Raw genomic sequence first — 12,639 nt, 5'->3', positions numbered from 1 at the left:
AATTCCCTTGATGACGCATGGGGCCACATCAGCCAACATTAAAAATAAGCAGAGGCAGATTAAACAGACATACAAAATGTTCTTGATGGATGAGGTGTCTTAGGCTGCTTGTTTTGTACACGGCTCTACCCCGCCAAGCAGTGCTGTGTTGGCCATGTAATGCCTTTTTGATCAGGGAATGTGAGTGATTAGCAGCAGGCCGGGTTTGAATTGTCTCATCAAACGGGATTGTGTCCTTGTGAGCCACCCTCTTAGTCTATCAGATGGATGGCAGTCTTTAAGAACACACACACGTATAAACGCCCCCACACTCTCTCTCTCTCTCTCACACACACACATTCACACACACACTCACACACACATTCAAACACACACACACACACACACACACACACACACACACACACACACACAGTCTCACTCTGACATATTCACAGGCACCACACATGCCTGCTTTGTTAATTACATCCAATAACAAATGTGCTGCCAGGCCAGGGTCCCTGCTCTCCATCTGTCCTCTCCATGACGGTGTCCTCTCTGCCGTTTCAGATGGGAAAGATCTGTTCGTGGGGAAGGCCGTGCAGAAGGCGTACCTGGAGGTGTCCGAGGAAGGGGCTGAGGGTGCTGCTGGGTCAGGTAAAAGCCTTGCTCTCATCTGCCATCTGTCATCTCCCTCCCATCTCTAAATGGACTACATTTAGAAAATTAGAAACTACAATTCCCATGTCAATCTGACTTTCTCTGTTTTCGCTGGGCTTTTTCATGTAACTGACCCTTAGCCCTTAGTGCTATCTCTCCTCTCAACTCTGTCTGTGCTTAGTTACCATTTGTGCCGTTTTCTTTTTTCTTTTTTTTTTTAAAAAGCCATTGTCATTAGACTATTTATAAATGTTGGATTCTCAACAGCAGCAAATGCTAACAGTGCCCCCTCCTGTTGGCAGTTAGCTATGGTCCTCTGGGGTATATGAGGGGTACAGTATGTTGGCCCCAGCATGGAAAGGCATGTGAGCTAGTGTCTGAGGAGTCGTCGTACCGATAATGTGTCGTGTGTAATATCTACCCTGCAGGTATGATTGCGCTCACAAGGAATCTAGTGCTATATCCCCAGGTTATGGCAGACCATCCATTCTTCTTCATCATCAGAAGCAGAAAGACAGGTATGGGCTTCTGTAAACACACACACACACACACACACACACAGAGCAATTGCCTTTACCACCTGGAAACACGTAATACATGCTTGAATAAGTAACGCAATGACTGTTATCTAACTGAACTCAAGTTGCCACTCACCCTACCAATTAACTTCTGACACATGCTGACATGACTAAAAAAAGAAAGAACATATTATTTAGAACATATAAAAACAGCCCCCTCTGAAAGAATAATTCACACTCTTCCCATTTTCTCCAGGCTCCATTGTTTTCATGGGTAGAGTCATGAGCCCTGAGGTCATCGAATCCAGCATCCAGGACTTCGACTCTGTCTAACCTCCCTGGTTTAAACCTAACATGTTGATTGTGTTCGTACTGTAAAGAGTCTCAGAGCCTCAAAAGCACTCCACCTCACAACACACAGTAGTCTGTCTCTCTGTCATCACTTGCCATGGTTTTATAACCTTATCACAACACATACAATATACTCTATAAACGTGATGGTGTGATATGCCGAGATTTACCCGATGGGGGATGGAGAGTGCTGTAAATATACTGTATGGATGAGGTGAAGGTCGCGGTGACCTTGAGCAGTGAGGGAGCAGGACACAACATATCCATCCATGGGTTAACCTCCATCTCTGTGTTTCAGTAGGAGCCTCACAGGCCAGGCGCTCACATACTCTGCAACAACTCATTTTTTTCTTGTATATTTGCTACTGTATCAGGTAGAGGACGTAGATATTTATTGTGAAATTATTAAAAACAGATGTGAGCAGTATTCTAATTAATCACTTTTTGGAATCTCTAATTAAATTGAAACTTTCTCTCTCTCTTTCTCTCTCTCTCTCTCTTTTCTTCTCTTCATTTCTTTTAGTACAGTTAAACTGAGATATATGCCTTATGAGTTTCTGATTGAGCAGACGTCTGCAGCGTGTACAGGTCAATAAAGAGGTCATCATGCCAACGTGGCATTTCATGTACAGGGATTTCAAAAAAGAACTAAGAGCACCAGCTGTATTCACTCTTTTGAGAAATAAACATGAATGTGTAGACACCCATTTTGTCATTGTGTTGATTATGTTATAATAACTGAAAAACTACTGCTTATGGCAATAACATACTTAACCAAAGCAATGATTTGCCATTCGTTGGGAACATCTGATCATAAATCCGTAATGTCACTGAATGACGACAGCTGTGAATGACACAATATTGAACTACTGACCTAGTGCACAGAAAGGTTAATACAGTAGGTGGGTTTTTTTTCTGGTGATAAAGCCAGAGTGTTTCATTTTTCAGCCCAACTCTATATCTCTGACAATTTGTCCCATCACCCCCCCCCCCCACAGACACACACACCATTATACTTAAGTTACTTGGCACTGTATCTTAAACCTGTATCTTTCAGAGTTTAGAGAGATTTATTCATCACATACACAGTTATATTAGTGCAATAAAATGTAAGCCTGGTTAGCTTCATGACTGTGTAAAGCAGAAAGAATCTAAGTAAAACAGATAAGATTAAAAGCAGAAGTTAATAATAAATAATTCAATAAAATAATAAATTGACATGAATAATAATAATAATTAAATGGGATAGAGTCCATGTTAAACATTACAGTAGGCATGTCCATGTTGAGCTGTCTGGCCTGAGGGAAATAGCTATTCCATTTTCTCTGTCTCAGTTTTGGCCATCGAACTACAGAAGCGCTTGCCTGACTTCAACAAACTGAACAGACAGTTACTGGGATGGGTGGAGTCCTTTATGATTTTAGTGGCTCTGTCCTTGCATCGGCTGATGTTTAAATCATACAGGCGGGGAAGTAGTGGTAAAATAAGAGGTTGAATATTAATTAAGGTAAATATGAATTCTGTGATCAGAGTGAGGTGGACTGTGCCATGCGATATTGGATTTTTTAAAAAGGCATTCAGAACATGTTTGGTGATGGTGGAGGAGGTTATTGTCCAATGTTTCTAACAAAACCAGTGCTATTAAATGGTTCCTGAAGTGTTGATGAGTGTACATATTGTGAATGTGGATAACACAGTGTGATTTTTGAAAGTTAAAAGATGCAATTGATGAATTAACTCTTTTGAGAGGTGGATAAACTCTATTTCCGAAATTTCAGAGGTGGATAAACTGTGTTTACTTGCGTTTAGCCTCCACTACATCCCTGCATGCAGGAAGGGAATAGGAGTAGATGCGCTCAGCTGTCTTTGCTGTCTTTAGAGCTGTTGGCATACCACACAGTATCATGTAAGGTAGCTCACATGCAACTGCATTTCAACAAATCTTAAAAATATTTTGTGTGTGAAAGGGAGGACAATAGCCTATGAAGTCGCATAATTGAGTTAAGTTGAAATTTTTTTTTTTTTTCCATATTGACATCTCCAGAGGAATAGGCCTACTATACAAAATGTATCTAAGGTCTGCACATTGGCAATACTGTAGGCTAAACTACCACTGGTTCAGAAGTTGAATTTTAAGAATATGTGTGTGCAAATCTGATATCACGTCAAAGGATTGTTGAAATTGGGATTTTTGTTTAGGATTGCTATTTATTTTTTATTATTATTTTATTTTATTTTATTAACATGATCATGAGAACGTTCTATTTTCACTCTTCAGCCATATATGGGTTAATTGCTCCAAAGTTTATTCCAATGGTTTGCTGGGTCTGTCTTCCCTGCAACATAGGCTACTAGGCGCCGACACATCTTGCACTGCCTTTGGATAACTTACAGCATTGCTAAGCAACAGCGCCTGCCCCTACTGACCTCCTTCAGACTCGCAGGTAGCTCAATTGGCTCAGCAGCGCGAGTTTACGGGAATAGTCACATTTCGCGTCTTGGCAGCACAACTAGTCCCAATGGGACAGTTCACTTTTGCTCCTAAACGCTGCTTCTGCTGTGTGTTAAATGCCACTGGATATCGTCACAGCCGAAGGACATGTCAGAAAGGTAGGAAACATGGGTTGTATTTTTTTTTTCTGGGCGAGCCCAAAGTTTTATGATGAAATAAAGGAATAGGCCTACTTTATTAGACATGTACTACATGGCAAGGAAAAATATATACAAAAACTCTTTTTTTTTCAAATGCAATTTCCATGGTCAACAAACAATGGAAAAACTAGACAGAAGGGAGGTGTAGCCAAGAGCACTACAAATGGGCTGGAACTGGTGCTTTTTGCCTTGTATCTGAGTGTATGCATGTGTGTGGGCTAGAGGGAGGGGATACATGTGATGTGTTGTGTTCATCCTGTGGATGTCTGTGTGTAATGGAATTAATGTGTCTACTCTATGTTTCCTATGTGTTTTATACTATTCCTATCAGTGAGACCAAAGAACATTTTCATTCAGGCATGACAATAAAGTAGATTCTATGTTATGTCTGTGTGCGGTTTTATGTAGGCTAGTTTCAGGGTGGTGTTTCTTTAGTTTTAAAACGTTCTTAGCCTACTGTCTTTATATTGCGGGCATTGACAAGGCAATGTGGGTCGAGTCATTTTATTTACAAAGTGCGTGCTGTGGCGTAATTCTCTACTTAAGTAACGAAATAGCCCGTTGACATATCAGTAAAATACGCTGATTCAGAGACACAATGTTAATCAGGATGTTCTAATGATAGTATTATAGAGCAATGACACCTGCTCAGATGTCTCGCTGTTATGGCGACCGCTTAATCCGATGCAGGGTGCAGAGTTCACGGTAACCAAAAACGTAACGGAGCAGGGTCAGAATTTCAGCGCAACGGATGTACCTGCGGGCTCCAGTTTCAGGGAACCTCAGCTGTTCGAACTGGACCTCTCTTTTGTGTTGGGATCGTTTAATGTCACTGAATGTTCAGTCCGAATTTTGTCTAGTGATGGGCCATCAAACTGTTGTATGAAAATACCCAAGTGGCAAGCATTATAAATGCTTTTTTATTTGTTCATACATTTTTAAAAAATCATGTAGGCCTAATATGTTGTTTTAATGATTATTGAGATGTTTTGAAATGCAAAAGGTTTTTAGAATTTTGCAAATGTTGATCTTAGACCTAAATATGCATCTGTCCAAGTTTTTTTACCAGCGAGGCTCCTCAATAAGCTATTGGTTCTATAAAACCTACAGTAATTTGTTTATTTTTACATATTCAGTAGACTAATTCGTTATATTTTATGGTTTTATATTGATTAGTGAACATTTAAGCAATAGTAACATATCATTGCACAATGCAAAAGTTCCTTGCACCTCTTTGGAATTATGATTTTTGTAAAAGTACAGCCTTTTTATTATGTTCTCTTTACCTATAAGTATATTATAACACTTTATAATAACTACACACAATTCATCATTTATTAAGCCTTTGTTACTTATTAATTAATGGTTTGTTCATCATTAGTAATTTCTTGTTCATACATAATTTATCATCAGTAAAGCATTTGTTCACACAGTTATAAATTGTTTGTTCATAGTAAATAATCCTATCCAAAAAATATGTTTGTAAGTACATGATTTATTACATAATAAGTAATGAAACAACCACTTATAATGAAATCACTTTCTTATTATAAACCAGTTGCAAACTATTACAAAATGCTTTGTTCATCATTTGTAAAGCATTGTTCATATGTTAATTCTCATAAATAAAGTATTTGTACACACAGTTATAAATGGTTTGTTCATAGTAAATAAGCCTATATCTAAAATATGTTTATGAATTATTGTTAATACTTAATAAATTATGCAATAGTATTTTGTTGATGAAGTAATATTTCCATTATTTAATAGTTGTTACATACACATGCACTAATGATTAGTTAGGGTGAGGATACATATTTTATAAACCACTTCCTAATACTATAATTCATGATTAACTCAGGAGTTACAAGTGGTTAGTTAATTATATTTTGTGAGCTTATCTAAAGTGAGGACTTTCTATGCCTTGCAACACATTTTCAAATGAGTTGTAAAGATTACATTCACATCCATTCATTTAGCAGACAAGCGACGTACACATGTCAATTTAATTTAAGGCCATTGACATAACAGTGAAAGCCGGGAATCGAACCCCCAACTTTTCAGGCTACTGCATGCTAGTCCAGCTCCTTATCCACTACCTTGGCCCAGATACAAACCCCTACAACTATGCAAGAGTTTCTGTTTTCTTCTACTACACACTGTTATTAAACATCTGTAAACTATTATTAACCCTTATAAGGTGTTCGGGTCTGTGGGACCCGTTTTCAGTTTTTAGCTTAATACAAATGATACAAATAATTATTTTTTTAAACTAAGAGTCATTGGCCTTGGCTCATTTTCTGTGAGGAACATAAATCAGAAAACATTTTCAATGAAGCCCCCCTGCATACCCCCCCTTCACATTTATATTACACACAGGATGTTCGGGTCCACTGGACCCGGAACTAGTTAAAGTGTGGAAATCATAGGTCCTGTGTATGTGTGTGTGTGTCAGTGTGTCAGAGGGTTTTGATGGTGATGCAGAGCAAATAGTTTCAGAAAGTGAGGATAACATTTCTGAAAAATTAGAGTCCGACACTGAGTTTGAAGAGGAGGATAAGCATCAGCCAGCTCCGAAACGTAAAAGAGCCCAGGACCATCCCACAAGTAGCCAGGACCAGCCTGTGAGCAGCCAGGACCAGCCCAAAGCAGCCAGCCCCAGGACCAGCCCGCAAGTAGCCAGGACCAGCCTGTGAGCAGCCGGATCCAGCCCAAAGCAGCCAGCCCCAGGACCAGCCCGCAAGTAGCCAGGACCAGCCTGTGAGCAGCCGGGACCAGCCCGCAAGCAGCCAGCCCCAGGACCAGCACGCAAGCAGCCAGACCCAGGACCATCCTGTGAGCAGCCAGCCCCAGAACCATCCCGTGAGCAGCCAGGACCAGTCCGCAAGCAGCCAGCCACAGGACCAACCCATGAGCAGCTAGCCTTAGAACTAGCCCGTCAGCCTACTTCGAAACGCAAGTGAACCTCAGGACCAGCCCACCAGCAGCCAGCCCCAGGACCGGCCAATAAGCAGCAAGCCACAGGACCAGCTCGTCAGTCAGCTTCAAAACGCAAACAGGCCTCTGGACCAGACCAGGACCAGCCTGTCAGCCAGCTCCGAAACACAAGCGAACCTCAGGACCAGCCCACCAGCAGCCAGCCCCAGGACCAGCCAATGAGCAGCAAGCGGCAGGACCAGCCGTTGAGCAGCCAGCCATAGAACCAGCCATTGAGCAGCTGGACATTGGACTAGACTGTCAGCAGCTTGCAAATGACAACATATGGATGTCAAAAAATGGTAGAATTGAATGGTCTTCCTGCTCAATAAATGAACCCCCTTGCATGGCTGCCAATGTGATTCGGATGCTACCAGGACCTACATGCTTGGCAGTCACTCATGCACAAGACATCAATTCTTCTTTTTACCTTTTCATGCCATCCCCTATCAAAAAATACATATGCAATACACACACAGTGAGACTCTGCCCCTCATGTGTGGTATAGTCTGGTAAAAAATTGCCATGTTCAATGGCTTCAATGTGTTGTTCAGATAGATGTTATTGAGTATGTTCTATTTCTAATGAAATTCAAATAAATAAAACTTGCTTCATTTGTATAATTGTTGGTTCTTTTCCAGTTATGCCTGTTTTATGATGCATTTCCTTATTTTGTTATATTTTAATACAAAAATAAACAAAAACGAGTGGCACTTCTATTCATAATTGTGATTTAACAAAGGTAAAGGCAACACATTTAACATATGTGTGGTTTATATTACTTGCAATTGGGATGAAGTAACCATCTAGTGAGTATTTAAAAAAAAAAAAAAGTTTGATTATGTTGAATTAAAAGGCCTAAAATGCAATGGGTCCACTAGACCCGGCAGCACCTCCTGTGTAACAAAAAACGAACACCCTATGAGGGTTAAATGCTGTATTCTTCATTTGTAAAGCATTATTCCTACATTAATTCTCATCTGTAAATCATGTTTACACACAGTTAAAAATGGTTTGTTCATAGTAAACACGCATATCTATATTATATTTTTGAATTGACTGTTGTAATACTACTGGACAGAAGTAGTGTAGTGGATAGAGAGCCGGGTTAACATGCAGTAACCCATAAAGTTGGGGGTTCAAGCCCCGGCGTCCACCAATGTGGCCTTGCCCTTTAATTTCATTGACATGTGTAAGCCGCTTTGGGTGAAAGTGTCGGCTAAATTAATAAATGCAAGTGTGAACTTTATAATTAATTTGTAAATGTGTTGCAAGGCATAGAAAGTCCTCACTTTAGATAAGCTCACAAAATATCATTAACTAACCACTTGTAACTCCTGAGTTAAATCATGAATTATAGTATTAGTAAGTGGTTATATGTATCCTCACCCTAACTAATCATTAGTGCATGTGTATGTAACAACTGTTAAATAATGGAAATATTACTTAATCAAAAATTATTGCATCATTTATTAAGTATTAACAATAATGTATAAACATATTTTAGATATAGGCTCATTTACTATGAACAAACTATGTGTAACTGTGTGAACAAATGCTTTACTGATGATAAATTAGAAATTACTAATGATGAACAAACCATTAACTAATAACAAACTAGTAACAAAGGCTTAATAAATGATGAATTGTGTGTAGTTATTATAAAGTGTTACCGTATATTCTTCTTCTCTCTCTCTCTCTGTATGTGCGTGTGTTTCTCTGTGTATGCTTGTGTGTGCGCATGTGTGTGATGCTCATAAATACTGCAACATAAATCCATTTCTGCTGGTTTCCTCTTTGTTCTCTCTCCTCCTTGGTTGTGTTTCCTCAGTTCCTCAGGAGTGAACACAAGCAGCGACAGTCTCCCCAAATCGCACACATCTCACTGCTCCGAGCTCCGAGACACCCACACTCCTCTCTCAGTGGAACAGAGCCCAGACTCGGGCATTGTCGCCACTCCAGTAAGTAGCATGCCTTGTGGCTCTCTACTAGGACCGGCACTAATGCATGGATGTTCCCTTGTAGGAGTGGGTTGTGCAAAGAGGTGTTATTTCAAGTTCAGAAACATGTTGCCAGGACCTGGCTTTATCCTTTTAAAAAACATTTGCTTACTCTGGAGTATGAGTGTATGAGTGTAATTATCATACTCTTGCAGTGTGACACATTTTCTGTCATTTACAGTGCAAGAATGTCTGAGGTTTAAGATTTTGATTGAGGTGGAGATCAGTGTGTTTAAAAAGTCAGCTTAACCTGCTGTTTCCCTTGATTCAAGTAGATGCACAGTATATAAGCTTGGGCATTGGTTCACCTATTCACACTATACTCTAACTACATTATACATTGCATGTGATTTGCTGGTGAGCTTGACTTGTGTATTTGTTCACCTCGGGTACACCCATGGATAGCAAACCTCTATAGGCAGCTCTGGTGTCACACGCCGATGAAAGCCAGTGCAAGGGGTCATCCATAGAGTGTAGGCTTACTCCTCACAGCATAGACTTTAGGCCGTGAGTGCTTCATGTAAATTTGATGCAGGCCCCAGAGCAGGAGGGTAAAAAAAAAAACACTTTGCTGGGGTCACCGAGTGTCAGCTACACACAGGTCACAAGCCTGCCCTGGAGTGGACTTCATCCCAACATGCCAACCAGCTTCCTCTCTACTATGGTGGTTAACAACTGCAGAGGACACGGTCAAGTTCTACTGTGTTTGTTTCTTGAGGTTTCCAGAGCTAATTGCCTGTTTCGTTTCTGTCAGTTGCCATCCCACCGGTTTCGGTTTATCTCGTGGCATCGGCTGGAGGAGAGTGATGTGCGCGGGGACCAGCTAGCCTGCCCCAGGGTCAGAGAGGGTAAGAGTCTGCGCATGCAACGTTGTGGTAATGTTTGAAAGCAATGCACTGCACTGCACATCTGCATCCTCTCACCACCGCAACGGTGACGAGCGGCAATTAGCACAGATGAGGTTTCATAGTGGAGATCGGATCTCCTCGCTAGGAAGCAATTACGCCGGCGAGCGGCATGGCCGTGTACCCAATTAACAGAGACGTTTGCGGAATCAGGGCTGTGTTGTTTTGACATGCGAGATGGTAATCTGTCCGGGACGTCATCAAGCAGGGCCCACTGAGGAGGAGCTGTTTCTGAGAGGGGAGCAGAATGCGCTGCAGGCCGCCGAGGAGCGGCAGAGGAGGAGGAGGAGGAGGAGGGAGGACGAAGGACAGAAGTGGGAGGAGAGGCTGCAGGAGAACTGGGAGAACTGTGTGGTGAGTGGGCTGGGAAATCCACAACACGTCACCCAGAGGAGATCTGGACTTTACAGTGATCCAGAAGGCACTGTTATTGGTGTACGGATTGTTGCTGTTTTGACACTTAGCAACAAGCCCATATCTCATCTCATATAGTCATTATCGTAAATCGTTGGTACTGTTTTGAACATGAGCATGAACATGAACATGATGTTCTTATCTTGTCATATCTAGTAGTCTAGTCATATCTATCTCATCATTGGTGCTATTTTGAGATCAACTTGATGCTCCTATCCCGTGTCATGTAGTCATATCTATCTCATGTCATCTGTGCTGGTGAAGGAGCTGAACCTGTCCTACCAGGACCTGGGAGATCCGTACCAGCTGGAGAACTTCACTCGGATTCTGAGGCGGCTGATCCGTGTTGAGAGGCTGCAGCTGGTGGACAACTCTCTCAGTGACCTGAGCTCTGTCCGTCTGCCAAGGTACAGCACGCCAGCCACCCATCAGGAGAGCAATGTGGTGTGTGTTTATTTGAGATGTGATGCCCCCAAATTACTGACCGATGTGTCTCTCCATGACTGTCTAATGGCTTAGTGGTACATCTTGGTATTTCACCTGAGTGATTCTGTGGTTTAGATGCAAATACCTGAATCTGCATCGCAACCACTTGACATCCATCCGCCAGCTGCCAAAGATGCCTCAGATCCAGCACCTGTGCCTGTCTGAGAACGGCATCGGGGCCCTGGGGGAGCTGGCCCTGCTGGGGGCCACTCCGCTGCAGTCGCTGACCCTGCGCCGCAACCCCTGCGAGTTCTTGGAGGACTACCGGCCACGGTGAGACGGAAAGGGAAAGGGAGAACGTGAAAGAGAGACTGTGTTTTCTGTGTTTTCTGTGTTTCTGTGTTTACACGCTGATGCTCACTGTCCCCCTTTTCTCCGCTCTGCCGCAGTGTTTTCTCCTGCTTGCCAAAACTCCGTGTTCTGGACGGAATCCCAAAGCTGCCAGAGGATTCCGTGCCATCTCAGATTTCTGCAGCATCAAGACTGTGCACCATTTTGTGACACTCCAGGATGTGAATTCACTGTGAAGGGACAAGAAAATGCTCCATACCTCTTCAGGCAAAACCAAGAAAAGCCAAGTGTACAAACTTTTATACACAGTATTATGTTCATACAGTACAATACATTTTTATAGAAGATGAATGTCTGATTTCATTCCTTGTTTCAAAGTTTACCCCAGATAGGAATGCATCCTCCTAATAATCAACTAATCAATTTTTCAATGGGTAGGCCTACATAATCAATGTTTACAGTATGGCTACAGAAGATCTTATGTCAGTGTGACACAGTGCCTTAAATAGAGTCAGCCTCCTCCTCTTATGTACACTCCCTCAGTAACCCAAGACAGTCACTTTTTGATACCATCTATACCTCTCTGTAACTCACTGTAACAGCAGAATATGGACACAGGGACAGGACATGGGAGGAATCTGGTGCCGTCTATCTTGTATTATTCAGTTAATTTGCTTGCTGCTCAGTCATATAGTGTGACTTGTTTGGGCTGAAGACTGGAGACGCCTTGTTAAAGGTCATGTTTTGACTAGTCCGTCAGGTTTCTGGCAGTCTGTGCTGATGTTGAATGACACGGGGAGAGACACTGAAGGGCACGGCTTCAGATGAGAGCAACAGAGAGCTGCACTGATGAGATCACCGAATTCCTATCGTATGTTTCAGTGGAATTCTGCACCCAGGTGGGACTCGCTTGACTTGATTAAGCCGTTGGTACAGGGGGCAGTTTTGTAGTCTCCTGTCCTTAGAGGGCAGGGATATCATGCATAAGACATGATCTGGGAAGGGATACGGGTGTGCGTGCGCTGACACACATAAACACACACACACACACACACACGCACACAGTGTCCGGGTCTCCATTGATATGCCACTGGTTGGCCTGTGATGAATCTCCTGTCATGTCAGCACTGCTTCATTAATTTATATGCGACTCCAAAACTCTGTTTTAATATTGGTTTAGATTTCAGCGTGGCTGAAACCCGAACGGACCAGGACACCAGGGGGAATGGAAACACTTGTGTGTGTGCTCAGACACTCTCACACCCTCTTCGACACACACACACACACACACACACACACAAAGAGAGAAAGGAAGAGAGAAACAGCTGGATATTGTCCTGTCAGGCCTCATTATCGCTTAATAAGTTTGAATTGCTCGTCCCGTTATGGAGGCTTCTTGCAGAGGGC

At 42.2% G+C, this 12,639-nt stretch overlaps 1 protein-coding gene across 1 annotated transcript in view; it reads left to right on the top strand.

The window, feature by feature from the left end:
- Window positions 1-2,211, top strand: part of LOC143121096 (neuroserpin-like) — a 20,888-nt gene extending 18,677 nt beyond the window's left edge. The window contains exons 7-9 of the mRNA XM_076281487.1: window positions 550-636; window positions 1,068-1,157; window positions 1,414-2,211. Of these exons, the coding sequence (XP_076137602.1) occupies window positions 550-636; window positions 1,068-1,157; window positions 1,414-1,490 (254 nt within the window). The 3' untranslated portion in view covers window positions 1,491-2,211. The remainder of the gene's footprint in view (window positions 1-549; window positions 637-1,067; window positions 1,158-1,413) is intronic.
- The last annotated feature ends 10,428 nt before the right edge of the window (window positions 2,212-12,639 follow it).

This window comes from Alosa pseudoharengus, unplaced genomic scaffold (genome assembly GCF_046254945.1).
Source record: "Alosa pseudoharengus isolate Yale_2024_CS ecotype anadromous, Long Island Sound unplaced genomic scaffold, YU_APseudo_1.1 YU_APseudo_1.1_scf_13, whole genome shotgun sequence".
NCBI classification, from domain to species: domain Eukaryota; kingdom Metazoa; phylum Chordata; class Actinopteri; order Clupeiformes; family Clupeidae; genus Alosa; species Alosa pseudoharengus.
Note: the sequence above shows the minus strand (reverse complement) of the source record. Positions and strands in the feature narration are given on the sequence as shown.